This window comes from Mustela nivalis, assembly GCF_964662115.1.
Source record: "Mustela nivalis genome assembly, chromosome: 9".
Taxonomy (NCBI): Eukaryota; Metazoa; Chordata; class Mammalia; order Carnivora; family Mustelidae; genus Mustela; species Mustela nivalis.
The window spans coordinates 91,432,697-91,459,048 of record NC_139028.1 but is presented as its reverse complement, the minus strand read 5'-3'; the positions used below and the strand labels follow the sequence as shown (position 1 = coordinate 91,459,048).

Sequence of the window (26,352 nt, the reverse complement as noted above, 5' to 3'; positions counted from 1 at the left end):
AACAAGATAAACCAGACACAAAAGTGCCTGTTATACTTCAATTAAAAGTTTGCCAAGAGATTATGTATTCTCACTGTTCTGGTAGAATGCCCCCCCCCCAAAACTCTCCTACTAATGTTCCTCTAAAGTGCAATCCTTGGGGCATCTGGGTGGCTTAGTTGGTTAAGCACCTGCCTTTGGCTCAGAGCATGATCCCAGGGTCCTGGGATAGAGTCCCAAATCAGGCTCCCCGCTCTACAGAAATAAAAATTAAATCTTAAAAAATAAAATAAAATAAAATAAAATAATTCTTAGTAAGTCCAATCCTTGAAGTATGAGATTTTATTTGAGGACGTAAGTTAAATTGGCCTACTACAACAACATTCTCCTGAAGTCTCATGCTTGTTTTTCTAGAGAGAGACGGAGCATGAGTGAGCAAGGAGGGGTAGGGGCAGGAGAGAGAGAACCTTAAGCAGGTTCCACGCCCAGCACAGAGCCCAACACAGGGCTCGACCTCATGACCCTGAGATCATGATCTGAGCTAAAATCAAGAGTTGGACACTTAACCGACTGCACCAACCAGGCATCCCTTGAAGTCTCATGTTTTACATCTTAAAAATACGTGTGAATTCCCTACTCTTCATTCAACCATATTAAACAGAAATATTCACCTCAAAGAATATTCAAGGAAACAAAATTCAGAGGAAATAGGCTGTGGTTACCTGGTAGGTGCAGGACCTCTGGCGCACTGCCTCAGGTCTCAGTTTAAAAAGAACTAGTGGAGGGGTCTGGAGGGGGGCCGTCAGTTAAGATTCAGGTCACAATCTCCCGGTCATGAGATCAAGCTCCACATCAGGCTCCATGCTCAGCAAGGAGTCTGCTGGACATTCTCTCTCCCTCTGCCCCCTCCCCCTGCTCCTGCAGATAATGTCCCTCAAATAAATAATCTTTAAAACAAAAACAAAAAGAACTGGTGGAAAGTGGATTAGTTATGATTAGGCAGCCTTGTTCAGAGATGAGATTCACCACTCAGCCTTGGGACTCTGGACACCTTACCTAAATATTTTGAAACTATTTCTTCATTTATTTACATAATGGTGAAAATAATACCTATCTCACAAGTGGTTCTGAGAGTTAAATTAGATGACTGATGTAAGTTAGCTACTAAGTGTCACTGCCTCTTCTCTTCCCTCCCCTGTAAGCAGTCCTGGGTGGAAAAAAAGGCAACAAGCTGTTTGCTGCAATATATATATTTTAATTCAAAGTGAATCGACAGTAATACACCATAAATTCTTATTTTGACACTCACCAAAATAGTCACCTGGAAAACCCGCTTTTTGTGACAAAGTACAGAAGGCTTGGTCACATTTAAATCACTGAGAACTAGAGAGAAATACTAGCGCAAACCGTAATAGACATTACATCCATAAAAATTTTCCCAGTCCTTATTGTAATATTGCACAGTGCAATTGCTACATGGCAAACTAGTGTAGCATGGAAGTAAAAGCAAAAACAAACCAAAGAAAGAAAGCCACAAGTCTAAAATTGTTAAACAGTTAACAGTTCAAACTTAGTAATCAAATCTATATCATTGGGTTCATTAAAACAAATCTTCCTACACCTTGCAGTGTATGATTTAACTTTTACATAACACAAACCAAGATTAAAATTAGTAGTAGATATTTGAAAAAGTGAAAAGGCTTTTCTACTATACTAACATATTTAAACACCCTGAAGGAAAAGAAAAGTAAATATCAGGGTATTTGGTTTAAAAAAAATTGCAAATTAAAATATTATGCAAATATGCAACTTGGAAGTCATGCAGTGTTTTATTTAAGAAAGCAGTAAAACCAAAGAAAACCGGTAAAATGGTTTTAAAGAGTTAAAGGTATAAATCCAAATTCTCTTGTTGGTATGTTGAATTTAGAAGTTAGCAGAATTTTGACATTTTTAATTTTTAAAACATTAAAAAGCCCATGATTAGAATCGGTTAAGAGCAGTGTACTCAACCAGGGTAAGACTCTATCACACTTCACTATTACGAAAACATTTACTGTCCATTTAATGAGACCATCTGAGTCTTGGAAGTGAAATACAGAAAATACGACATTTCAGAGTAGTAAATACGGCCCTGGATGAAAGTAAAACTGCGCCAGTTTTGTACCTGTTGTACAAACAGAAATCGATCCTTTGCACTTGGTGTTTCTGAAACATCCGTGGCCAGCATTGATTCTGTTCCAAGAAGTGAGCAGATACCAGTGATCTGCCGGACCATATAAATAAAATTAATAAGCTGTGGAGGGCAGCAAGTTTACTTAAATAGTGACTCCATAAATTTGCCATCTGTAAATAATCTTTTAAATTAATCTTAGGCTACTCCTTTTTCTGTGTAATATATATGTATATATATATTTATTTATATAAAATGCATAGAATTGATTACTAAAAACACTGAAACCTGTGGGGAAAATTAAGTCCTTCATTTTCAGTGTGACTAAAAATGTACTGCTGGTTTTAATTTTATGATCTAATACTGTAATTTTTAAAATCAATGTCAGGCACATTTATTTCATTGATGATTATTAAATAAAACACTGCTTGTGTTAATGGAGTAAAGAAAAGTTTATCCACTATTAGCTTATTGTCAACGCTATATTAGACTGTACTAGTGGTATGCAATTCATTTATCAAAGAAATGCTGTAAATCCAAAACATTTGAGGAGTTTTACACTCAAATGCTTTGTACTGTTTATTCCAGTAAATGCTGTAAGATTATATTCCAGATTTTAAAGGAAAAAAAGTTAAGTCAAGCCTGCAAGATACAGCTTTCTCAAGTGTCTACAATGCCAGTATGAAAATAAAAAATTAAGTTACATTGATACATCCAAGTTTTTTATATGCAGTGATGAGCACAAACATTAATAGAGATAAAATACTGATGCAAATAACACACCCCAAAATAACATATGCAATTATTTTCCATCATTTACAATACAGTAGTTACAATGACACTCCAAACAGAAAAGCAAAGTAAAAAATCAAAACCCCAACTTCTATTTCATGTAATTAGACTTATACAGAAATTAGAAGGCTAAATAACAACTAGTTAATCACCTAATTTCACAGCTATCTGAAGTGGCAATCGTTATATAGCAGCTTATCTATGATACATTCAAGATAAATGATACAATTTATTACTTGCCCATAAGCTAAAACACAGCCTGTTTAATACCTTTCCTTAAATTCCACCTCTACACTACAATATACTTGAGGTCTATGCAAAAAAGTAGCTACCTTTTATATAGGAAATGGATGATTAAGTCTTTGGTGCTGTAAAAGCAACTTCATTTAAACATAACCATCACCACCAAAAAAGAAAAAAAAAGAAAATAAGGGAAAAACCCAAGACACACTTCCTAGGAAAGAAAAAGCATGTAATTTCTGTCCCTGACGGAATGTATTAAATAAGCAAACACCACCAACAAGCAAAACAAGTACTACAATGTAAAAAATACTTAAAAAAAAAAATCCTCTCACATGCATAAATGAAAAATTGCACACAAAGAACTCACATCTTTTCAAGCTTCAATAGTAAATATTCTGCTACTATTTATTAAATACTGCATGGTTTGCCCAAGCTAAGATGAAACCACATCATGAATCAATGAGCATTTTGCATTTTCTTTCATTATCTACTCAAAGTCATGCCTACTGCACCTCTAAACATTTTATTAAATCCAATTATATAGCAAACACGCCCAAAATAAACTTAGATTGTATTGCAGTTTCACTTAACAGTATATAAAATGCTGTGTTGTGACAGATATCAACTATCCATTAGATACTGAATCAATTTTTCTTAAGCACTACTAACTGCTTGCTTTTCTTGAAGCTAGATCATTCTGAAAAATCAGACAGCAGAATTCAGCTATAGCAAACATGCTGCCCTCTTAGTAAGGAAAAAACAGCTAACAACCTGAAATCATACCACACAAAACCAAAAATGAACATTACTCTATCAAAAGAAAACTAAAGAGTAGATCTGAATTTTAAGTGCTGCAGTCCTCAACATTTATATATAGGTAATAACATTAACAACCTCAAATATTTAAGGCACTATGTGTGGGAACGGTTTACAATGCAGCTGAGATTATTAGAACAACATTTAAGAGCAAAGTCTAGGCAATGTTTTGCCCATGCAAAGACACATGCAAATGTAAAGAACAATAGCTCAATTTCTTAGGTAAGTGACCCAACATTTATACACTAAGACACAGATAATACAATTCACTTGTATGCTGTAATTCTGACATATGTGCATCTGTTGCTCTAAGTCTGTACACAGAATGGCTTCCCAAATGTGGATGTGTCTTGCACTAGTTAGAAGGCAATTTTATAAAAAATAGCAGGAGCAAAACTGGACTTCTGCTCCCATAAGTCACCTGTCTAGAGTTACTACATAAGAAGATACATGACCAAAGACAAGTTATACCAAATGTGCAAAACACATTAAAAGTGAGTTTTTTTTAAAGCTCAAAGTTGTTTAAATTGCACCCAAGTCTACATGATTCAAAAATAATTTTCTTGTGCCATGGCTAATATTTATTAAATACCATGTTTTTATTTTTAATCAAATGTTTATATCATTGAGCTTCCTCAATATACTCTTTTTGAGTTTTCACATATATGGATACTGGCTGAGTTTTGTTGGACTCAATGGAAATCCAGTATATGCAGGTGATGCTGCAATGTAAGAATGTGGTGGGAAGATTGGTTTGTACGGAGTCTGATGAATGGTTGGGGATGGTAACAGACGGGGATTTATGCCCACCGGGACTTGGTGAACTATGCCACTGGGATGAGAGATATTGTAAGTTGGATGCTGTAACATAGGTCTTGAGGTACATGGAGAGGCTAAGAGGTGGGCCACTGGTGCAGCACTACTGAGGGCAGCTGATGATGGGTATGGAAGTAGAGTAGGCTGTCCTCCAAGGTGTGCATTTCCAGCCAGATGGGCATGCACAGCTGTGTGATTGGGACTTCCATGAGAAAGAGTGAATGGATTACTGGTCACACTGTTAGGTATATAAGCTTGCTGTCTTCGATGTCCGAAGTTTCCATTCCACTCTTGATGCCCAGATCCAAAGTGCTGAACCTATCCAAAAACACAGACAAAAAAAAAAGACTGAATACATATTTTATAAGTTAAAAAGAAGGAAAAAAGGGAAATTATGATATACTCTGTGACTGACCAACCACAGCTCTTCTCTCAGATCTCCACTTCTACTTAACACAGAGTAAAATACCAGTTTTGTACATATTAATATTAAACATGTAATATTTATTACTATGTACTATAATAATATAACATTGCCACTACCAATGCTACTGGTATCACCATCCCCCATCACTACCAATCACTACCATTTGTGGAGCACTTATTTTATGAAAAGCTTAACAACGTATGTAAGGTGACATTATTTAATTTCAAAACAACCCTACAACATAGCAATTATTCCCACTAACAGTGGTCCAGATTTGTTGAAGAGATCTGGCCAAGGTAATATGTATAGTACCCGGTAAAGCCAGGATCTGAACACAGGTCTGACTCCAACATCTATTCTCTTTTCTTTCCCAAAGTGAATCACAACTGCCGGGTACAACTCTGACCAGATGGAAAGGACTCAGTAAGGTGTGACTATTACCATGACTGACACAACAAATGCAGCCATCAATCCAGTAGTGTGCATTCTGAGTGGAGGACACTAAGACAAGAGACATACTAAAAAATTATTTGAGAGAATCTAAAAGCCTAATCTTTCTGAAGAATTCAGGTTCTATGGATAATCTGCATGAGACCGAATTCTCCTTAGTACGTGAGATGAAAAGGGATACATTTCTCAAGACTGCGTACAGTGTCAGAATCTTTTTTCCCCCAAAATGAAACACTGCTTCCAAATGAAACACCACTAATTTTGAATCCCAAAGACTCTTGTGACTTCATGGAACATACCTGACTGAAATTCAAATGCTGCTGCTGGAATGCTGATGTCAGTTTCTGCTGACGATTACCCACCGTGGAAGGCTGGTTTAATCTCCCAGGAGCGGATCGGCCTTTTATTAATGGCTGGCATATAGAATCTGGCAACGAACAAAACAGTAGACAGTTGATGCTTTCCCCTTCTCATGTAAAGATCAGAAAGGTTTTTAGATATTTTATACAGTATTGATTTGACAAACTTTAAAATTACATAAAGAGAAAAAGCATCTCATGGTTCACAGCACCAAATAATATTAGGGAAGATTTCCTTTCTGTGACAGATTTGGAAGGTCAAGTTGGAAATTGAGAGGTGACTTCTGGCAATGTTATTCTCTAAGGTTCCCAAATTAAGACTTTTTGAAGGGCTAATAAGGGAAATAGGGCAGACTCAGTTTACCCGTGTTGGCCATATGGTCATCGGCATTTAATCCATTCTCTAGTCCCATTGGTGGCACCACAACAGTACAAACAGCTGGTTTGGTCTCTGTGTTGGCCGAGGTCACGAGCTCCGTGTTCTGATGAGTGTCTTCCACAAAGCTACTCTCTGCAAAGGGACTGTCATGTCCCGAAGAGTCTGACGTTGGAGAGCCATCCACAGTATCACAACCACTTTCCTGTTCTTCATCTGACATGCTACAAGAGAGTATTTTTATGAGTAATGTTTTTCAACATTACATCTAAAGTTAAGTACTATCCAGGCTCTAGTAAATTAATAAGAATTTCATTCAGTTATTTCTTATCTAATTATAAATTCTTCCTTGTCCAATAACCTTTTCTTCATAGACTTTCTAGACTTTCACGTTACTTCTCTATTCAGACAGTTAACCCTAATCTTCTATTCTGTTTAGGTACAACATTTTGGGACTTTATTTTCTCTCCTTTCCCTTCCCACTTCATTCTTACTAGTGGTTTATAAAATTCCACTTTATAGGGCACCTGGGTGGCTCAGTGGGTTAAGCCTCTGCCTTCAGCTCAGGTCATGATCTCAGGGTCCTGGTATCGAGGTCCGCATCGGGCTCTCTGCTCGGTGGGGAGCCTGCTTCCCCCTCTCTCTCTCTGCCTGCCTCTCTACCTACTTGTGATCTCTCTCTGTCAAATAAATAAATAAAATCTTAAAAAAAAAAATTCCACATTATAAACTACAGAAAATCTTATCAAGACACTATAAAAGAGGGGCGCCTGGGTGGCTTGGTCATCGGGCATCTGTCTTTGGCTCAGGTCAAGATCCCAGGATACTGTGATCAAGCCCCATGTTGGGATCCCTTCTCAGCGGGAAGCCTGCTTCTCCCCCTGTCATTCCCCCTGCTTGTGTTGCCTCCCTCTCTCTGTCAAATGTATAAGTAAAATCTTAAAAAAAAAAAAAAAAAAAAAAACCCTACAAAAGATCCACTATTCTGGATAATTAAACGAAATATAAAAACATAATCATGTGACCTACTGTCGATTTCATGTGACATGAAATTAAACTCCAATGTTAGGATTCATTATCTTTAGTGGTAATTGGGGTTCTTTTAACTAAACCATGATCTGAAAGGTCTTCCCCATCTCTCTAAAGGCCTAGCCAGAGGCCCCTATTCCCTTCTTTTCCTGTCTCCCTCAGGCCATGAAAATCTCTCCCCTCTTGGAGAGAGCAGTGATGCTCTCTCTCTTTTTTTTTAATTAACATATACTGTATTATTTATTTCAGGGGTACAGGTCCATGATTCATCAGTCTTACATAATTCTCCATGTTTACCACAGCTCATACCCTCCCCAATGTCCATCACCCAGTCACCCCAACCCTCCCACTCCCTTCCACTCCAAGAATCCTCAGTTTGTTTCCTGAGATAAAGAGTCTCTTATGGTTTGTCTCCCTCTCTGGTTTAATCTTGTTTCATTTTTGGTACGCCTGGGTGGCTCAGTTGGTTGGACTGCCTTCAGCTCAGGTCATGATCCTGGAGTCCTAGGATCGAGTCCCGCATTGGGCTCCCAGCTCCACAGGGAGTCTGCTTCTCCCTCTGACCTTCTCCTCACTCGTGCTTTCTCTCACTCTCTCTCAAATAAATAAATAAAATCTTTTTTTAAAAAAAAAAATCTTGTTTCACTTTTTCCCTCTCTTCCCCTATGATCCACTGCCTTGTTTTTCAAATTCCTCATACCAGTGAGATCACATGATAATTGTTTTTCTCTGACTGACTTAGTGATGGTCTATTTTAATCATTCATTTCACACTTAACAATTTGAAGAATCTCTTTTTATATATGTACTTTTAAAAAACATTTTTTAAAAGATTATTTGTTTATTTGACAGACAGAGATCACAAGTAGGCAGAGAGGCAGGCAGAGAGAGAGGAGGAAACAGGCTCCCTGCTGAGCAGAGAGCCCAATGTAGGGCACAATCCCAGGACCCTGAGACCATGACCTGAGCCAAAGGCAGAGGCTTAACCCACTGAGCCACCCAGGCGCCCCTATATATATACTTTTAGTTATATTTATTTGTACATTTACATAACATATTTTATATAGATATACATATTTACAGAAATGTATATATATGTCAACTGCCAAGCCATTTTATAAGCAGTTCACAAAAAGATGTGTTAAAATGTCTTTACATCTTCCAAAATATTCAATACTGTATTTCCCAACTAAGAAAAAAAGAGAAAACAAATGTATAAAATTAAGACTTAAGAATTTTTCAAATTTTGTTTCCACTAAAAAAAGAATTTCTAACAGTTGAAATCAAATGTATTTTACTGAGATCTTTATGGTTTATCTCTTCATGTGCTGGGATATCACGCTGATGAGGAAAAGCTCACTACTTTAGTGGCAATGCAAGTCCCTGGCCAAAAAAAGAGTAGGAAAGGAAAGTAAAACCATGCAGATCAATCACTAATGAGAAAAAAAAATCATATTGGATATCTTACTGACAGTGGGTTATTACTTTATTATGCACAAATTCCTTTTATTTTCCCAAAATATTTATTTTGCTGTATATTCTTATTCCAAATTGAAGTAATAATTGTAGTCCATGGAGAACTTGAGGACATGGCTTTTTCTACCCTTTCAAAAACAAATGATTCTTTAAAACTCATTTATTAGAAGCTCAATTTTTCATTTAGATGTGTTCTACAACAATAAAAGAAAAGCATTACTTAAAACCCAAGTTTCTAGGGGTGCCTGGGTGGCTCAGTCAGTTACACATCTGCCTTGGGCTCAGGTCATGATCCCAGGGTCCTGGAATCAAGTTCTGCATCAGGCTCTCTGCTCGGTAGGGAGCTTGCTTCTACCACTTCCTCTGTCTGCCACTCTCCCTGCTGTGCTGTCTCTCTATAATATGTATCAAATAAACAAACAAAAAAACCACAAACAAACAAAAAACTCAAGTTTCTAAAAAGTGATCTCGTTAAAAAATTATATTCATGAGAGAAGGCACTTATATGCATAAAGAACAAAAGAAATTACAGGATTTTCAGCAGACCCAGTATTCACGGTATGCCACCACAGATTCCCTTACCTGTTCGGTCTCTTGCAAGGGGATGGGCTGGACTGCCCTGAGGAGCTGGTGCTCAAAGTACTGTCAGGACTACTTAATGAACACATCCGATCGATATTCAAAGTGCTCTGGCAAGCTTCACAATCCAGACTATCTTTACATCTAGCAAAAGAGGGATGGGAAAACCAGAGGTCAAAAATGAGAAGCAGCCCAAATTTCCATTATTTAATTAAGGATATGAAGCAGTTCAGCATGCCCTATGTGGACAAAAACCTACAGTTTACTAATAGAGGAGAAATACTATAATAATCATGTTAATTACTATTCAGGATGTTTACTCCAAAGGACATTGACAGACCAGAGGTAAGTCCCAGAAAGGTGTTTTTCAGCACACTAGAGGGCGCCATCACTACGTAAGGATGTGGCACCAACACTACGAACTGCTTTGGGCACTTACTCTCTGAGTGAGTGTCTCTGGGCTGGCTCCTCCTCATCAGTGTCACTGCTAATAGTGATCACACTCACTGCTGGGCTTGGGGAGTCAGCAATGATGATGGTTTGCCGCTGTTTGTCGGAAACTGATGAATCAGAGTCCTGCCGGACAGATGTTTCACAACAGTCTCTCGCTTCTGCTTCTGAGTTACGATTGTCCTGTGTTTCTATACAACGTACTTCTTCGACATCCTTCCCATTTACGATCTTTGGAGAAATAAATGTTGAATGTGGGACAATCGTATTCTGCAACGAATTACTCCTGCAAACAAAGGAATAATGTGTCATTCCTATAATCAAAATATACACATGACATTTTTCTAAGACATTTTGTTAAAATGAACAATGTGAAGCTTCATGTGTTCAAGATCATGTATATAACATACTAACATAGAGATCATTTTATAAATATATTATCTCTAGAACTATCACTGTAGATTGCAGTTACATACATTAAAATGGTCATTTCTTGGTAAATGAGGTATCTGAGTATCTAAAATTGTCTAAAATAATACGTAGATAATAAATCAAAAGGGCAATAAAGACAATCTTACCAACTGAAAGCATTTATTTCCTCTCTTCCTGGCTCCCATTCCATTAGTTTTACCAAAATACCTCTGAGAAATTGAGAAGGGAGCTGGCTTAGTGTTTGTAACAAAGCTATCAAAGAGGTCATTTTGAATAAAACAGAGTGACCCTTTAGTGTACATGCAAAATTTAAAGACTAATTTTCAAAATGCAGAGGGAAGTTAAACTACGGACACTGACCTGTTGTGGCACAGCTTGTTTTTCTTCGCAGTGGCAGGCTGAGGCCACACAACATGCGCGATGCCCACACTAATTGGCTGCGGGGCCGATAGAGTTATCTGATTGGTTAGAAGAGGTTGTGGCATCACTGAGCTATAATGATTACTGTGTGAAATCATTTTCCTAGGGAGAAAGTTTAGAAAAACTGAATCCCTTCTAGAGCAAGATGTATTTTGCAAACTTCACAAACAAGTATTTTCGTTTTTAACTTACCCCCAGTCTCCGAGCCTTTGGGAACCAGCCACCCCCTCAGAAGTTAACGCAGTAGTCGCAGGAGCCATGGGTGTGACCTGCTGCCAGGCAGGTACGAGCATCTGCTGCGTTCGGCCAGACCAGGTCTGCTAAACCAGAAGCAAAGAAAAGCCTGTGAGTTACAAGTAATTCATCAATACTCCATCTTAAAATCAAAAATACATTACAGTAACAATCATTAATAATTATGTAAAAGTCAAAGCTAATAACTACAGAAGACAGAATTCCCATCCAGATCACTTTCACTATTTCTCAGCAGCACAGGCTGGTATATTACAAGTAGATCAGTGCCTTACTTGAGAATAAGGACGACAGTACATGTGCAAAAATAATAAATTATTACCAACCTGAGAGAGAACTCCGGGTCGGATCTGTAGTGGCTGTACAGCTGGGGCCTGAGTTACAAGGGGAACTGTGTTATCTACTCTTAGTGAATAACTAGTAGGTTTACCGTGTGTTGCAGGAATACCTATGACAAAGGAAAAAGAAAACAGTTCTTAAATCAAAAACTATTTCTCTGAGTTCATTTACAAAACTCTTTTAAATTCAAAGAATTTCTAAAATTCTGATTAGGATTTTAAAACCATCTCTGACATAAAATGTTCATAGCATTAACAAAGCAATCTATTAGGAAAGCGAGGTTCCTTCTACCTACCTAATGGTACATCATTCCAAAAATTGATATAAAGCTTCTCCTTCTACTGCTTTAAAATGCACACCACCAAATCCAATCATTTATTTTTCTCGAAACCTCCCATTCCTTTTAAAGTTTGCTATTCTAGCTTTATTTCCTTTTTAAATAGTTTTGCCACTATGATAAAGGACATGGAAAGGTGAGTCCAGCCCAACATACTGATCTTCTAGCAGGTAATGTACATATCTTCTCATACAAATTCAGCTATGCTTAGAATTCTCTTCTTTAAGAACTCTAACAGGATCTTACACTTTTGGCATCAAAGGAGGTTAAATGCATCATAACTTCACATTTCAATGACTATGATGGTTTACCTGAGTCAAGAAAATTCAGGGGTGACACACTCATTTCAATCTCCAAAGAAAAAGCAAAAATCATCTTTCATGCCTAATATGATAATACAGCTGAGTTTTGACCAATGATTATTATTCCTAAGAGAAAGCTACTGAACTCCAAGACAAATATGTTCCACTTTGCTCACCCACTAGGAAAATTAGAAAGCAGGACTGCCAGTCATGTTAATCCTGTTAATACTTCTATGTCATATATTGCAAAAGTACCTTGCAAATACTGTCTCATATTAAACTTTGAGACAGTGAAATAGTATCACCTCAAATGACTCAAGATTTTAGGGACGACACTCTCCAAGCTCAGAAAGCTCAGTTATGAGAATAAATTCACTACTTTACAGTTCCAGTCTCCTGAGCAATGACTTTCAACATGGGCTGCCAGATTATTTCAGTATCAGTAGTTTTTGCATAAATGTGATCTTACATGTTTCTGATCAGTCATAAGAGAAAAATACTACAACTGTTTTATTTTACTACTGAAAAATAACCCTGTAATTTTATTGCACAAATACATTATAAGTGTTAATCCTAAAGAGAATGTGAATTTGGTTGTGTTTATTTTTCTTCACAGAGGCTTTTCTCCTACCACCAGGGTGTTCTACCCACTAAGCTCCACCTAAAAAGCTAGAATTAAGTTTAACAACGATCTACAGATTATTTTTTTTAAACTGACCTCACTCTTCCAAAAAGCATGTCTTGATCAGCAAATTCTCCAAGAAATAAAATATAAGCGTACCCAGGCAGTGTAGATATATGGCGGCAATAGATAATCTCATCAGAGAAAAAAGCAGAATTCATTTGGACAAGGATAAAAGGACAGAGCAAATTCTCAAATCCCAACAAAAATCAAGCTGCCCTTAAATTATCCTCATAATTGATGCCTTATAATGAGAAGAATTCTCCTATTATCTTCTCTCCTCATGAGGTCTAACTTATTTTTATTAACTTCAATGTGGTTAAGATCCCAATTTTCTATATAGTTATTAGGTTAGCTGAAACTTCATCTTTGTTTGATTAGATCTGCTTTAATACCTGCACAGTAGGCACAAAAGCTTAAAGACTGTTCTAGTACAACAGGAGAATTTTGTTGAAATGTATTTGATTCTAAAACAGCAGCTTTCAACCAGAGGGGATGAATAGCTAGCTCTTCAGACTGCCAAAATAATGTTAAATACTTGTTTAATGTACACTCAAATTTGTTAAATAAGAGCTTGCCTAAATCTTTCTTAACCTTAAAAAGGTACCAATATAGCTATATCTACATGTTATATGTATAGCAGGGGGAATATATGAAAGGCATGATGAACCTATACACTGTACCCTCCAAGTAAAAAATGGAAAGTGGGACAGACACAAAATTTACTTAAAATACAAACTATAATGGTTCCATAACTGCTCCCCAACAGCTGCCCAATAACTATTTAAAATGTTTCTTCAGGAGCACCTGGGTGGCTCAGTCATTAAGCATCTGCTTTCAGCTCAGGTCATGATCCTAGAATCATGATCCCAGGATCCTGAGATCCAGCCCTGCATCAGCAGAGAGCCTGCTTCTCCCTCTCCCTCCGTTTGCTGCTCTGCCTACTTGTGCTCTCTACGTCTCTGCCAAATAAATAAATAAAATCCTTAAAAAATAAAAAAATAAAGTAAGATGTTTCTTCAAAATGGACTGGGAGCATATTAAGAGTGAAAGCAGTAAGAAGACCAATATTGGGATTTTCTACAGGGATCCTAAAGCAGATTAGAGGGAAAGCTAGACAATATACTAAGACAAGAAATGATGAGCCAACATACTTACAAAACCCTCATGTCCTGCTACAATGTACCTGTTACACAAGCTAACAAGCATTTTCCTTTGTCTTAACTGCTAATTATAGTTCGCAAATATTGTTCTTGACATTTAAAACGTTAATGAGTCTGCTGGTATCTCCTTTTCCTTGCTACCCTCATTATGAATCAATCATATAGCTGTTGGCATATGTATAATGTATAGAAAAGTTACTAATCTTTTATCAACTATAAGGCACATTCAAAGAGAAAAGATTTCTCTGATGCCTCACTGAATGTTTGAAGAATGATGTTTGACTATGTTTAGAAATGTGTCTCATAAGCCTTTTAAATTTTTGCTACAAACAGAAGGTAGGCTCTGAAAAAAAGAACTGCTATTCTGAATCTTGATGAGCTAATCCACACTGCAAGTGAGTGACCCTCAAGTTGACTCAAATTGACTGTTTGGTAAACAGGGGGAAATTATTAGAAAAGAATCTGGGGTGCCTGGGTGGCTTCATTGGTTAAGTATCCAAATCTTGGTCTCAGCTCAGCTCTTGATCTCAAGATAAGTTCAAGCTCCACTGGGCTCCACACTGAGCACAGAGCCTACTTCAACAAAAAAGAACTTAAGAATCTATTTATTAGTACAGAGTAAAAACTCATCTAAGTGAAAATGCATCTGTCAAGACCCCACTTACATGATAACTGATTAAAAAACAAAGAAGCATACATCAGTCTTGCATGCTCAAGTATTTAGAAGTAAAATGTCTATCACTATCAAACAATATATGTATGTTTAGACAGGTAGACAGAGCAGATATGGCAAAATGTTAACATTTGTTGAATCTAGGGCAGAAGGCATTATGTTACTCTTTTTGAACTTTTTTATAGGTTTGAAATTTTTATAATTAACAACTAACAAAAAACAAAGAAATAAACACAACAGCATTTTTAAGAGTGCTGACATCATGATGATATGGGTGTTTTTATTACTCCCAGCCATGGGTCACTATCACAGACCACCCTGGCCCACAATTTCATCTTAAAAATCAACCATCTAAGCGGTTGTTTTTTATCTTTAGTGCTACAAATCTTTCTCTTGAAACCTTATACGAAAATCCAATTATATATAAAAGATGAAAATAAAGCAGAACAAAAACAGCTACAGAGTGACCATGTTTTCACATCTCTTATTTCCAGCCAATCAAGTCAACATACCTCAGTGCTTAAGGCACTGTAGGACATACTAGAACTTTAGAAACATTGCTCAAATCCTTAAATCAAATAAAAATTTCAAATAACCCACACAATACAGAAATACTAGAGTTAGAACTCACCAAGATACTATCTATTCAGCCCATTTCCTTTGACTAGGGCTGAAAACAGGTTAACAGATTCATCTGGAATGACACCACAAATGGCAGAGAACAGGACAATATCTCAGGCATCCTGATTGAGCACCGACCGCTTTCCCCAAACTATGTAGTATTCCCACTGCACTTCCAAGAGTCACTTAGGGCCTCATCCGGAGTTAACCTCTTGCTTTAAGACAGAACTAGAGGTTAAAGCCTAGCAAAGACAAAATGCTAGGAAAGGACCTATAAGTCATGTTTTATCTGGTTATTCCAGCCATAACACTGGCTGCTACTGTCTTTTAAGAACCACTAACAAGTTCCATGGTTTGAGAATTTATGGCTCTTCAAAGGATTCTGCCACTCATATCACTTGAAGTTTTAATTTCCTTTTTATCTAAGTAAGGGACATAATCTAATCGAGTCAAAAATCAATCTCTTTTTAATCCTAAGTTATGGGCAAAAAACAAGACTCTAAAATTTGGGGGTAAAATTCCTTTGACCAACCATCCAAAAAAATGAAATCATGCCATTTGCAACAACATGGATGGAACTAGAGGGTACAATGCTAAGTGAAGTAAGTCCTCAGAGAAAGACAGTTATCACAGGATCTCACAGATATGCAGAATTTAAGAAAAAAGGCAGAGGATCACAGGGGAAGAGCAGAAAAAAAATGAAACAAGACAAAACAAGAGAGGGAGAAAAACCATAAGAGACTCTTAATCTCAGGAAACAAACTGAGGGTTGCAGGGAGTGGGGAGAAGGATAGTGTGGCTGGGTGATGGACACTGGGGAGGGTATGTGCTATGGTGAGTGCTAAGAATGATCTAAGACTGATGATTCACAGACCTGTACCCCTGAAACAAATAATACATTACATGTTAATTAACTGAATTTAAATTTAAAAAATTTAAAATTAAAAAGAAAAAGAAAAAGAAAAAGAATTTCTTTGACCAAAATTTAAAGAACTGACTTCTCAGTCACTTTAATGTCTCCTAAGAACAGACAAATAAAAGGTACTTACCTAAACATCTGGAGCTGTGATAACAACTAAAGACAATCCCACAGCTTTCCAAACTTGTTAATTTCTACTAAGGTATTTCATTGTGCTAGACACTACAGGAAATATAATTATCATATGACCCATTTTGTTAGTGATGATTACAGTGGAGCCCCAGTCAAGAGAGGAGTGTCACTGGTCTAAAGGCTACTGATCAGCTTAAATTAAATTCAAATGTAACACACTATTATATAAATATATGCAACATATTTAATTACTAGGTGCCTAAGTTTGTTTAAAAGTTAAGTTTAAAGTCTAATTTAAATCAAAGAGTACCTTGAATAGCTGGGGGACAGATAATCAGGGTCTGCTGAAAGGCATCACCACAACCAAAATGAGCAGTCCCGGCCTGCAGAGGAATTCCATGGTGTACCACTGAATGAGCGGACGTGGTTAATGCCTGAAAGGATGAGCACAGGCAGCATTATCCAGAGCAGTCTTCTAACTGCTACATGCATGCTTTACAAATGCAATTCGAATACACTTCTTAAAATCATACTTCTATTGATAAAAATGGACCCAGAAACTGGTTTTATTCAATTTATAGAGCTGCTGCATAGAAAGGTAAGTAGGGGATACTGACAGAGTGAAAGGTGATAAAATAAATGAGCTTTAGTCCCTGAAATATTCAAGATTTCACAAAATAACCACAGTGAGACCTTCAGCAGCATGTGACTTCTAACAGCTGACGTAAGACTTCCATATACCTCAAAAGCAAAATAAGCAATCATAAAAAAAGGAGTATAAATTATTAAATACTCTAAGTTCTTACCTGATTTCTTAATGTGCCAATTTTAGTAAAATTTGCTGTCAGATTAGCAGTACTGCCTGAAGCAACTGGTCTTAAAAGTGAAGTTTTATTGTGATTATTTGTGTCACATGAATTTGGGTGGGACTTACAAATATCCATAATATGAAAACAGGACTTTACACTGCAAAAAAAAAAAAAAAAGAAAGAAAGAAAGAAAGGTAATTATAGTATTATTTTAAATGTTTAGACTAGTTTAAAATTTAAAGTTTCCAAAGGAAAAAAATTTCTACCAGAAATTTCTACCAGAAAAACCTACACAAGATTGAATTTTAAAGCAAGTGGAAGTATACCTTATATCTGCAGTATTTTCTAAGACATCAAAGCAATAGTAAGCATTTTTTGACTAGCACAATCTAGTTTTATGACCCCTGCCCAAAATTATTTTTCCTAAATTTCTAGAGCTCTACATTCCTAAACTACTGGTACAAAGTATATGGTTATCATGTTATTTTCAAAGTCTTATATATGGAAATCATTAGGTATTTTTAACTTTTTGGGGACAGGGATGGGGAAAGTAGTTGGGCTTTATAAAAATACCAATTTTAAGGGTTATCCATAATAATGAATACTAGTTTGTCCCTATACCTTCTTTATTCAGTCATCTAAAAATACTAACATCAGTCATTAATTAATATTAAGTTATATAAATATATTAAAAATATTTTATAAAATATTAAAAGGCGTGGGGTTCAAAGAATTCGTAAGATTTGTTTAAGGTTTGGGTTGTAGTCATTGGGGACGGTATGTGCTATGATGAGTGCTGCGAAGTGGGTAAACCTGGCAATTCACAGACCTGTACCCCTGGGGCTAATAATACATATGTTAATAAAAAATTAAAAATTAGAAAAAAAAATTTGTCTAAGGTAACTCTGATAAGACCTTCTTAACTTGAGTATATATCTCCAATAAAAACCCCCCCTTCCTTCCACAACACAAAGGAGAAGGTGTGGGCAGGGAAAGCAAATGGTGTGAAAGGAAAATAAAGACTGAGTTTGCAGGACGTGTAAGGGGGTGAAAACTGTTAACACTTCCTTTTATTATATACACATACCTGGTTATTAAGGTAAGAATGTCACATAAAAACAAAGACCTTCAGTCATTTCAGTATGATATTTTGGAAAAAGAACACTGGAATGCAGCTCAGATTTATGTTCTAGTACTAGCTGCCACTTACCAGTCCATGTGAATTTAGCCAAGTTAGCTTAACCTCTTTTGACTCCATTTACTTTCATTTAATAAATATATTGAATCATCCTCTAACACACTAATTTTCTACAGACTTAGTTATTTCTCCAGATCATTTTAAAAGATTTTAAAGTGACATACTGGTTGCTATGAGGGAAATCTAGAAGATGTTTCATATTAACAAAAGGATGGTTCAAAGTCTCAGCTGGAGTAATTCTTAAATCTGCATCAATCAGCAACATTTTCTTCAACAGACTAACAAATTCTCTTCTATCAGCTTTCTCAGCCAAAAGATCACTTCCTTCCAAATCCATCACTGTGTTCACCTATAAGATCAAAATGTCAAGTCATCAGCCAATAAATAAATAAATAAATAGACAAGCCACAGAAGGCAGTATATGTTAAAGACTCACAGTTTAAAAAAATATACCACAACACAGGAAAGAACAGAGAACTACAATTATTTCAAAACAAAAATGAGTACTTGAGTTTTAACAAATCTGCAAAATGTTTCAAGGTACCAAACAGCATTCAAAGCAAGGGAAAAATTTTTTTAGCGAATTTCCACTTCTAACAAAATAGAAGAAAGAGAAATGGTACAGCTAGAATTTTCCCTCTTGAAAAAATACCTTTTACTAAAGCACAGGATGGTATAAATTAAATATTTGATAAAGATAAATACAATTTAGTTCCCAAGAGGCTGAAACATTAGAATCAATTTTGTTTGAAACCCTTAAATCCAGCAAGCACTCTGCAGTCCTTTAGATGATGATTAACGTGTGGTGGCATCCTTGGAGTTCAAGTCCATCACCGTAGGCAGAGAAGACTAACAAACATGGCTATGGTACTCACATGCACTATATCATCCAGGCTGTTGAATATGTACTTTCTGGCTTCTTTAGACTTCATTCCTGTCTCTGCCTCATGCTCTTCTAGTGTCTTATTGGACATGTCAAAGAGGAAAAATAATATATTACCCATCATTTGTAAATTCTTTATTTTTTAGTTCTAGCACATTTAGTCTAATACACTGAATAGTCTTAGGCAAGGAATTTCAAAAGAGTAACTACCAAAAACATACTTTTTAAAAAGTACCCCAAAAAATGAGAAGAGCTTGGTTCAGGTTAAAAAAAAAAACATATATATATATATATATACATACATAATATATAGTGATTAACTTTCTAACCAGTTACTTTTTCATATATATATATATATATATATATAACTGAGGTTTTACTAATCTCCCAAAGAGCTAGGAATAAATTAAGTACTTGGGTTATGGAGTAAATGGTGAAATTTGGTCCTTATAAAGCTTAATAATGGAAACTGGGTAGAGAAGATGAAACACACAACATAAAAGTAATTACACACATAAAATTTAAAAAACCATTTAAGATGAGTTAATGATTTTGTTGCCAGGTTAGAGAATGAGCTACATTATTCCGGGAAGGCTTTTTCTCCCCCCCCCCCATTAAAAAGTGGGGAGGGGTCAAAAATGAAAATTCAGAATTAGAAATACAATAAAAGAAAAATAAGCATGAGGGATATTATCCACATGAGGCATCTTAGAAAAAATGTTTTTCTAAAATTTTTTAAAATGAATTACCTTTAATCTCCAACCAGAATGAGAAAGATCTGTTTCTCTGCAAAAAAATCTTGTGGATTTCGTGCCCACATTTAACAACTGTTCTCCCGGTAAACCTTGAGTCTGAGAAATATATCGGATCTGGAAAAGAGTTTATAAAACCTAAGAATTTATTCTTTACATGTAATAGATATTAACTGAACACCTATTCTCTATCAGACACTAAGCTAGAGTTAAGTCAAGAATTAAATGGTGTAGTCTATGCCCTCAAGAAATTCTAGTGTGGGGACGCCTGGGTGGCTCAGTTGGTTAAGCAGCTGCCTTCGGCTCAGGTCATGATCCCAGAGTCCTGGGATCGAGTCCCACATCGGGCTCCTTGCTCAGCAGAGAGCCTGCTTCTCCCTCTGCCTCTGCCTGCCTCTCTGTCTGCCTGTGCTCGCTCGCTCTCTCTCCCTCTGTCTCTGACAAATAAATAAAATCTTTAAAAAAAAAAAAGAAAAAAGAAATTCTAGTGTGGAGCATACAAGTAAACAATTGTAATACAGGTTTGTAAGTACCATAATAAATACGTGCTTATGGAAAGACAGAAAAGGGGCACCTAAAATAATTGTAATCACATAAAGCTCCAGAAGAGGTGATGCTCAAGTTGAGTCTAAAACTACAAGTTAAGAGTTCTTTAGCCCTGGAAGGGGAGCGGGGGACCTGACTATGATTTATGCTAAGGTCGTAATATGAATAAATATGCAAAATCAGGAGAAAATACCCACACACTTGGATCCTGGAAGCACAAAGGTTCACTCAGTGAAAAATGACAAGAGGTAAAACTGAATTAGCAGGCAGAGGGCTTCATCAGTAAGGTAAGAAGTTGTATCTGTCCTCTTTCCCTCTATAAGCCCCAAGTGCCCATAGTTTTATCCCTAAATCCATATTTAAATATTTATCTCTAGCCCTGGAGCTGTAAGCCAACTGCTTACTGAAACTCTCCACCTGGCTGGACCTGAGGCACCTCAAAGGGAACATATCCTAAACTGAATTTTCCCTGAAATCTGCTAATCCTCATGCATTTCCCAGCAACAGACACCAACACCAACCTCCCAAACCAGAAACCTGAAATTTGTACCAGACACATATCCTCTCCCTCATCTCTCTCTCCCCACAATATCCCAAACCCTAACAATCTTACCTCATTAGTCTTTTTCATAACTGTCCCCTCTCTCCAACCCTCTTTTAGGTCTTCTTCAATTCTGCATTATACAATTTCACAAGCCTCCTAAAGTAGTTTATCTGCCTCCCTAATGTCATCCAGTTACCCCAATTCATTATTCACACTGCTAACGGCCATTCTGGTAAAATGCAAATCTTGTTACTCCCTAGTGTAAAATCACTTTACCACCTACAGGATCAAATCCAAACCTCCAATCCCCGCATACATGCCTTCTGGCTTTATCTCTTCCCCACTCTTTACATGGTCCTGTAAAGGAGCAGCCCCATCTAGCACCACGCTAAGCTTTTCATGGGCTGGTTTCTCCTTCCTAAACTGCTAACTCCTTAGCATCCTTGTGCGCCTGCCCACTCAACTTCACCAAATCCTACGACAAGCTTTACCATTCCTTCTTCAAGAGCCAGATCAAGAACTTCTCTATAAAGCTATGACTAACCATCTCAAACAGAGGTAATCCCTTTCCTCTGTGTTTCCATCAAACCTAAAACATAACCATCTTAATGCACTGAACACTAAATTACAATTCTTTTTTACGTCTGTTTTCCCTAATAGACTGTTAAGTCTCCTGACAAGAGAGATGTTTATACATATTTGCATTCCCAATTTTATATGAAATGGTAACTAAAATTGCCGCCTTACAAATCAGTTTCATTTCATTAAAGTGTGGTGTCTTCCCTCACTCCGCATTTTCTAAGTGGCTGAGTTCCTTGTTTTACAAAAACAGGAAGTGAGAAGTACCAAGGGTCCAGTACCTAAATGCTACATCAGAGTCTCTCCGATGGTAGGAAAGGTGTTCAACCATTCAACAAACATACACAGAGCATTTATTATGTCAGATGCTAAAGATACACAGATGAATAAAACATGGTGACAATCTGCAAAAGCATATAATTCAGTAGAATAAATATTTAAGCACATAATATGCAATTAAGCTAGGAAGTGCTATTATGAAGAAGAAAACAAAGTACTAAAGAACACGGGGAATCAGACAATTAATGTACCTATGAATCTGAGAGAGCACTAAAAACAAAACAAATGGCAACTGATCTTGTCAATTTATTTTTGGTCATAACGCCTGTCCTCTCTTCTAAAGAAAAACTGTTCAAGGGACACCTGGGTGGCTCGGTCGTTTTATGGGTCTGCTCAGGTCCTGATACCAGGGTTCTGGGATCAAGTCCCACATTGTGGGGGCGGGGGATGGGGGGGGTCCTTGCTCAGCAGGGAGCCTACTTCCCCCTCTCCCTCTGCCTACTGCTCCCCTGCTTGTGCTCTCTCTCTCACTCTGACAAAAAAGAAAGGAAGAAAGGAAGAATGAGAGAGAGAGAAAACTATTCTATCTGTACCCTCTAATACATGAAGGGACTCACCCTCCTCCATCCCCAGTGAATAAAGGGTGAAAGCCTGACTCAAAAGCAATTAATTCATAAATCCATACTGTGAACTTGACTAGAAATAAGCTAATAAGCAAATTAGAGTTATAATGTCAGGAATGTGAATTAACAAACAGCAATCACTACCGAGGGATAAGCTATAGGGTTATAAAATGGAGCTGGAGTTCGGTGGCCATGCTAACCTAACCAAAGTCCAGAGTGCGTAGAAACTCAGCAAGTTAGAACCAGAGCAGATAAAAGCACCTGAAGAGCGGCTAAATCACACTTAGGATCCCCACGAAAGTGAAGTTCTACTGATGTCTATTAATTCCATTAAGTGTTCCTTTGAAACCAAAAGCACATCCAACTCCAGACTTCACAAGATGCTGTCATATTATATATAACTCCATTCTTGGATTTTTGTGACAGTCTAGACTTAAGTACAGGAACTCTTACTTGAGCCAGCTTACTCAGAAGGTCTCTACATAACCAAGTAGCCTGACAAAAAGAACTTTAAAGATTCCCACCTCCTCCTAACACTCAGGAGCTGAAATAGTCCATTTTATTTTTCTTACATAGGGTATGACTTGAAATTATCAAGTAAAATAACTGGAGTATGAATTCAGACTTTTAGCTGTTCTTGATGAGATTCTATATAAACTCCAGCAAACATTTTGCAAGATCACCATTTATGAAGTCAACACCGTCCATTAACCCATAAAAATATTATTTAATTCCCTGGAATGTTTTTGATGTTTCCCTGGTAAACAGAAGTTCAATCCAATACACAGAATACTAACAACAGTGCACACCCACAATTATGACAGGAAGGGATTCCAGCACAGTACCAATTTGCAGGGCAGCCTTCTCTAAACACACATACCACTCGTTTGTGTAAGAATGGAAATGAAATGCATGGATGAGAAAATATGACACATACAAAATTTTCAGCAAGGTCAGGGCCTACTTGTAGAATCCAAAATTTAAAGAAGAAATTGCCTTGGAGAAGCTTTAAGAAACAGATGATAAAGATGATTAAAGAGCCAGAATACAAACCCCATAATGAAGAATTAAAATAATCTGCATTTTTTTCCTGGTGACTCAAATGTGATGCTTAAGTATATAGTAATTATGAGACTACCATAAATTCTTTTTCACCTCCTTTGGAAAAAAGAAACCTGTTATTGCATTAGGTTAAATGAAGGTTAGATATAAGACATACCAACAAGAGTAAAGGAGTAAGTTACAACGTATTTCATTGAAAGTCTTTGTTTTTATGAATGTTCCATGTGCACTTAAAAAGTGTGCATTCTGCGGTTTTGCATGTAGTACTGAATGTAGTACTCTACGTCTGTGTCATTAAATCAACTTAGTTAATCACGGGCCCAAATCCTCTAATCATTTTTCTATTTTTGCTCCATCAATTACTGAAAGAAATGTGCTAAAATTTCTAATTATGATTGTGGGTTTATCTATTTTTCTTTTGGTTCTGTTGATTTTAGATTTATATTATTTTAAAGTTATTAGTACATGTATAAAATATAGAACTGTCATGTTTGTGTTGAACTGAATTTCCCAAATTAATTGGCCAAGCTTCTCCTTTATAAATAATGCTGATATATCTGTAATAAGATTATTTCTGTTGTTAAAAGCAATGTTATTAATAAAAGCAAAACCAAAAAAAAAGACTATCTTGTACAACATATATTGAGAGATAAAGATTTGTACAAAATGTTATCACAGGACAAACTGATAAACTAAGCTCCTGGCTCCATCCCTAGAACTCAGTCTGCAGACAGAATATGGGTAGAGGTTGATGAATTTGAGAAACTAACATAAAGACCATGAACACCCTCTTCCAGTGACAGCAGAAACCCAGTAGTAGGGTGAAAGTGGAGTCTGAAAGAGGGCTCATGCCAGGATCTGAGCATAGACCACAGCAGGGCTTTTGGTTGGGCCCTTTTAACTCTCCCCCATATTGCCTTGAAAGTATCATTATCCATAAGGTAGTGGAGAGGTGGTCCACTGCTAACAGCATAGATTCTGGATTCATATTGCCTGTGCTGGATTCTTGGGGCAAGTTATTTAACTTCCCCACAGCTTGGTTTCCTCATCTGTAAAACAGAGGCAATAGTAGTATGTACCTCTAGCAGTATAAGGTTGTTGGGAGCATTAAATGAATTAATGAAAGTGCAGAAACAGTTTCTGACATATAAAAGAGCTCAGTAAGTATTAATTAATAATATTACCATTACCCACTATACTGCCACTGTAAGAAAAAAAAGAGTAAGTTTAAAAATAAAATAGCAACAGCATCCCAATTAGGTGTCCAAGTATATCAGGGCAGCAGATGACTAGAACAGGGAACAGATAACAGATAAAGGCATACCTTATTGATGGCCTCTATACATTCTAATTAGATAATCATAATCTAGGAAGCTGGCAAAAATCTATGAAATCCAACCACATTAATAAATAAACTGAAGTAAAAAACAACCAAAAAACACTTAAATTATCATTTTAATAGATGCATAAAGGCATCTGAAAGTCAAAAGCCAATTTAGGAAAAAAACAATCAGGAAATTAGGAATAGAGGGAGTTCCCTTATCTTGAAAATAGACATTTATCAAAACCTATACAGCACACATATTTGGAAACGAGTATATAAAGTCTAAGACTGAAACCAAAACAAGAATGCTTACATCATCACTCCTATTCATTTCCATTCATATATTTTGCAAAATAACTTTTAAAATACCAAACTAATAATTACTTAACTATTGATGCCATATGCTAATAAATTTTTTAATTATCATATTCTTTTGGAAGTAAAGTAATATACATTCTAAAAATACTGTTAATCTGGGTCAGATTAACACCTGTTCCCAGTTTACAACAAAAAGTCTATTATAGAATTAGAAAAAGCTTTAATCAGGGCTTTGCCTTAAATTACCATTGTGACTTTTGACAAGTCATTTCATTTTTCTGGGCCTCAGTTATCCCTTCTATAAAACAGGAAGGAGTAGTAAATAGATAATCTGTAGGGTCCTTTTCAGAACTAATGTCAGGTGTCCAAGACAAGATCTGTAGATGTCCCTATTCAACATACAGCAGCAAATCAATCTGAAGTTGCCACTAGATGGTGTCCAGCTCCAGAATACCATATGTGTCATAACTTGTAGTCCACAAAACCAGAAGTACACTTCTAGCATTTGACTGTAACTTCAGTCCTTCAGCAACTAAGGGACTATTGGGACTCTCCCAACTAGACCACCAATTCTTTCAAAGCTAGCACCCATCTAGCAACTGCATCAAAGTTAGGTTGGTAAAAAGCCAAAGGAAACCAGGATGTATGGAAAATATTACAGAAACTACCTTCTAAGAGATACACTGAACATGGAAGATGAAAGGTAAAGACTATAGGAAGCCTAGCATAAAAGAGGAGGCTTATGGGTAGAAAGTGACTGTAAGAAAATAAGGGATTAAAATTAATGATAACATCTAATCTAATAGTATTAAATGACTTTTAGGTTCACCTCAGCAACATGTAAATCACCAAATCCGTAACCTCTCATGCCTTTTTTTGTTTTTTTTTAAGATTTATTTATCTGAGACACAGAGAGAGAAAGATGAGGAGGTAGGGGCGAGGGGCAGACTCCACACTGAGCACAGAACCCAACACAGGGCTCAATCCCAGGACCCTGAGATCATAGCCTGAGCTGAAACCAAGAGTAGGCTGCTTCACCAACTGAGCCACCCAGGCAGCCCCTCATACCCTTTTTGATATAGAAAGTTAAGTCCTGAAATTCAGAAATACGGCACATTTTATTCCTACAATTACATCATGTTTGCATTAAAATATTCTATTTTTCTACTTTTATTAAAAGTTAAATAGTACACCACTTAAAT

The 26,352-nt window shown here is 36.6% G+C and overlaps 1 protein-coding gene across 12 annotated transcripts in view; it reads right to left on the bottom strand.

Annotated features, from left to right (window-relative positions):
* Nucleotides 1-1,213: 1,213 nt before the first annotated feature.
* The window catches only part of HIPK3 (homeodomain interacting protein kinase 3), a 94,573-nt gene continuing 69,434 nt past the window's right edge, over nucleotides 1,214-26,352 (bottom strand). For 3 of the 12 annotated variants that reach the window (XM_082748889.1, XM_082748894.1, XM_082748895.1), the window contains exons 4-17: nucleotides 19,873-19,992; nucleotides 19,116-19,202; nucleotides 18,405-18,589; nucleotides 17,040-17,199; nucleotides 16,544-16,667; nucleotides 11,392-11,513; nucleotides 11,006-11,133; nucleotides 10,754-10,915; nucleotides 10,540-10,602; nucleotides 9,951-10,247; nucleotides 9,515-9,655; nucleotides 6,417-6,652; nucleotides 5,993-6,120; nucleotides 1,214-5,134 (exon numbers count right to left, since the gene is read on the bottom strand). In XM_082748889.1, the coding sequence (XP_082605015.1) occupies nucleotides 4,658-5,134; nucleotides 5,993-6,120; nucleotides 6,417-6,652; nucleotides 9,515-9,655; nucleotides 9,951-10,247; nucleotides 10,540-10,602; nucleotides 10,754-10,915; nucleotides 11,006-11,133; nucleotides 11,392-11,513; nucleotides 16,544-16,667; nucleotides 17,040-17,199; nucleotides 18,405-18,589; nucleotides 19,116-19,202; nucleotides 19,873-19,992 (2,430 nt within the window). In that variant the 3' untranslated portion in view covers nucleotides 1,214-4,657. The remainder of the gene's footprint in view (nucleotides 5,135-5,992; nucleotides 6,121-6,416; nucleotides 6,653-9,514; nucleotides 9,656-9,950; nucleotides 10,248-10,539; nucleotides 10,603-10,753; nucleotides 10,916-11,005; nucleotides 11,134-11,391; nucleotides 11,514-16,543; nucleotides 16,668-17,039; nucleotides 17,200-18,404; nucleotides 18,590-19,115; nucleotides 19,203-19,872; nucleotides 19,993-26,352) is intronic. The other 9 variants (XM_082748893.1, XM_082748896.1, XM_082748897.1 and 6 more) reach the window with 3 other exon arrangements.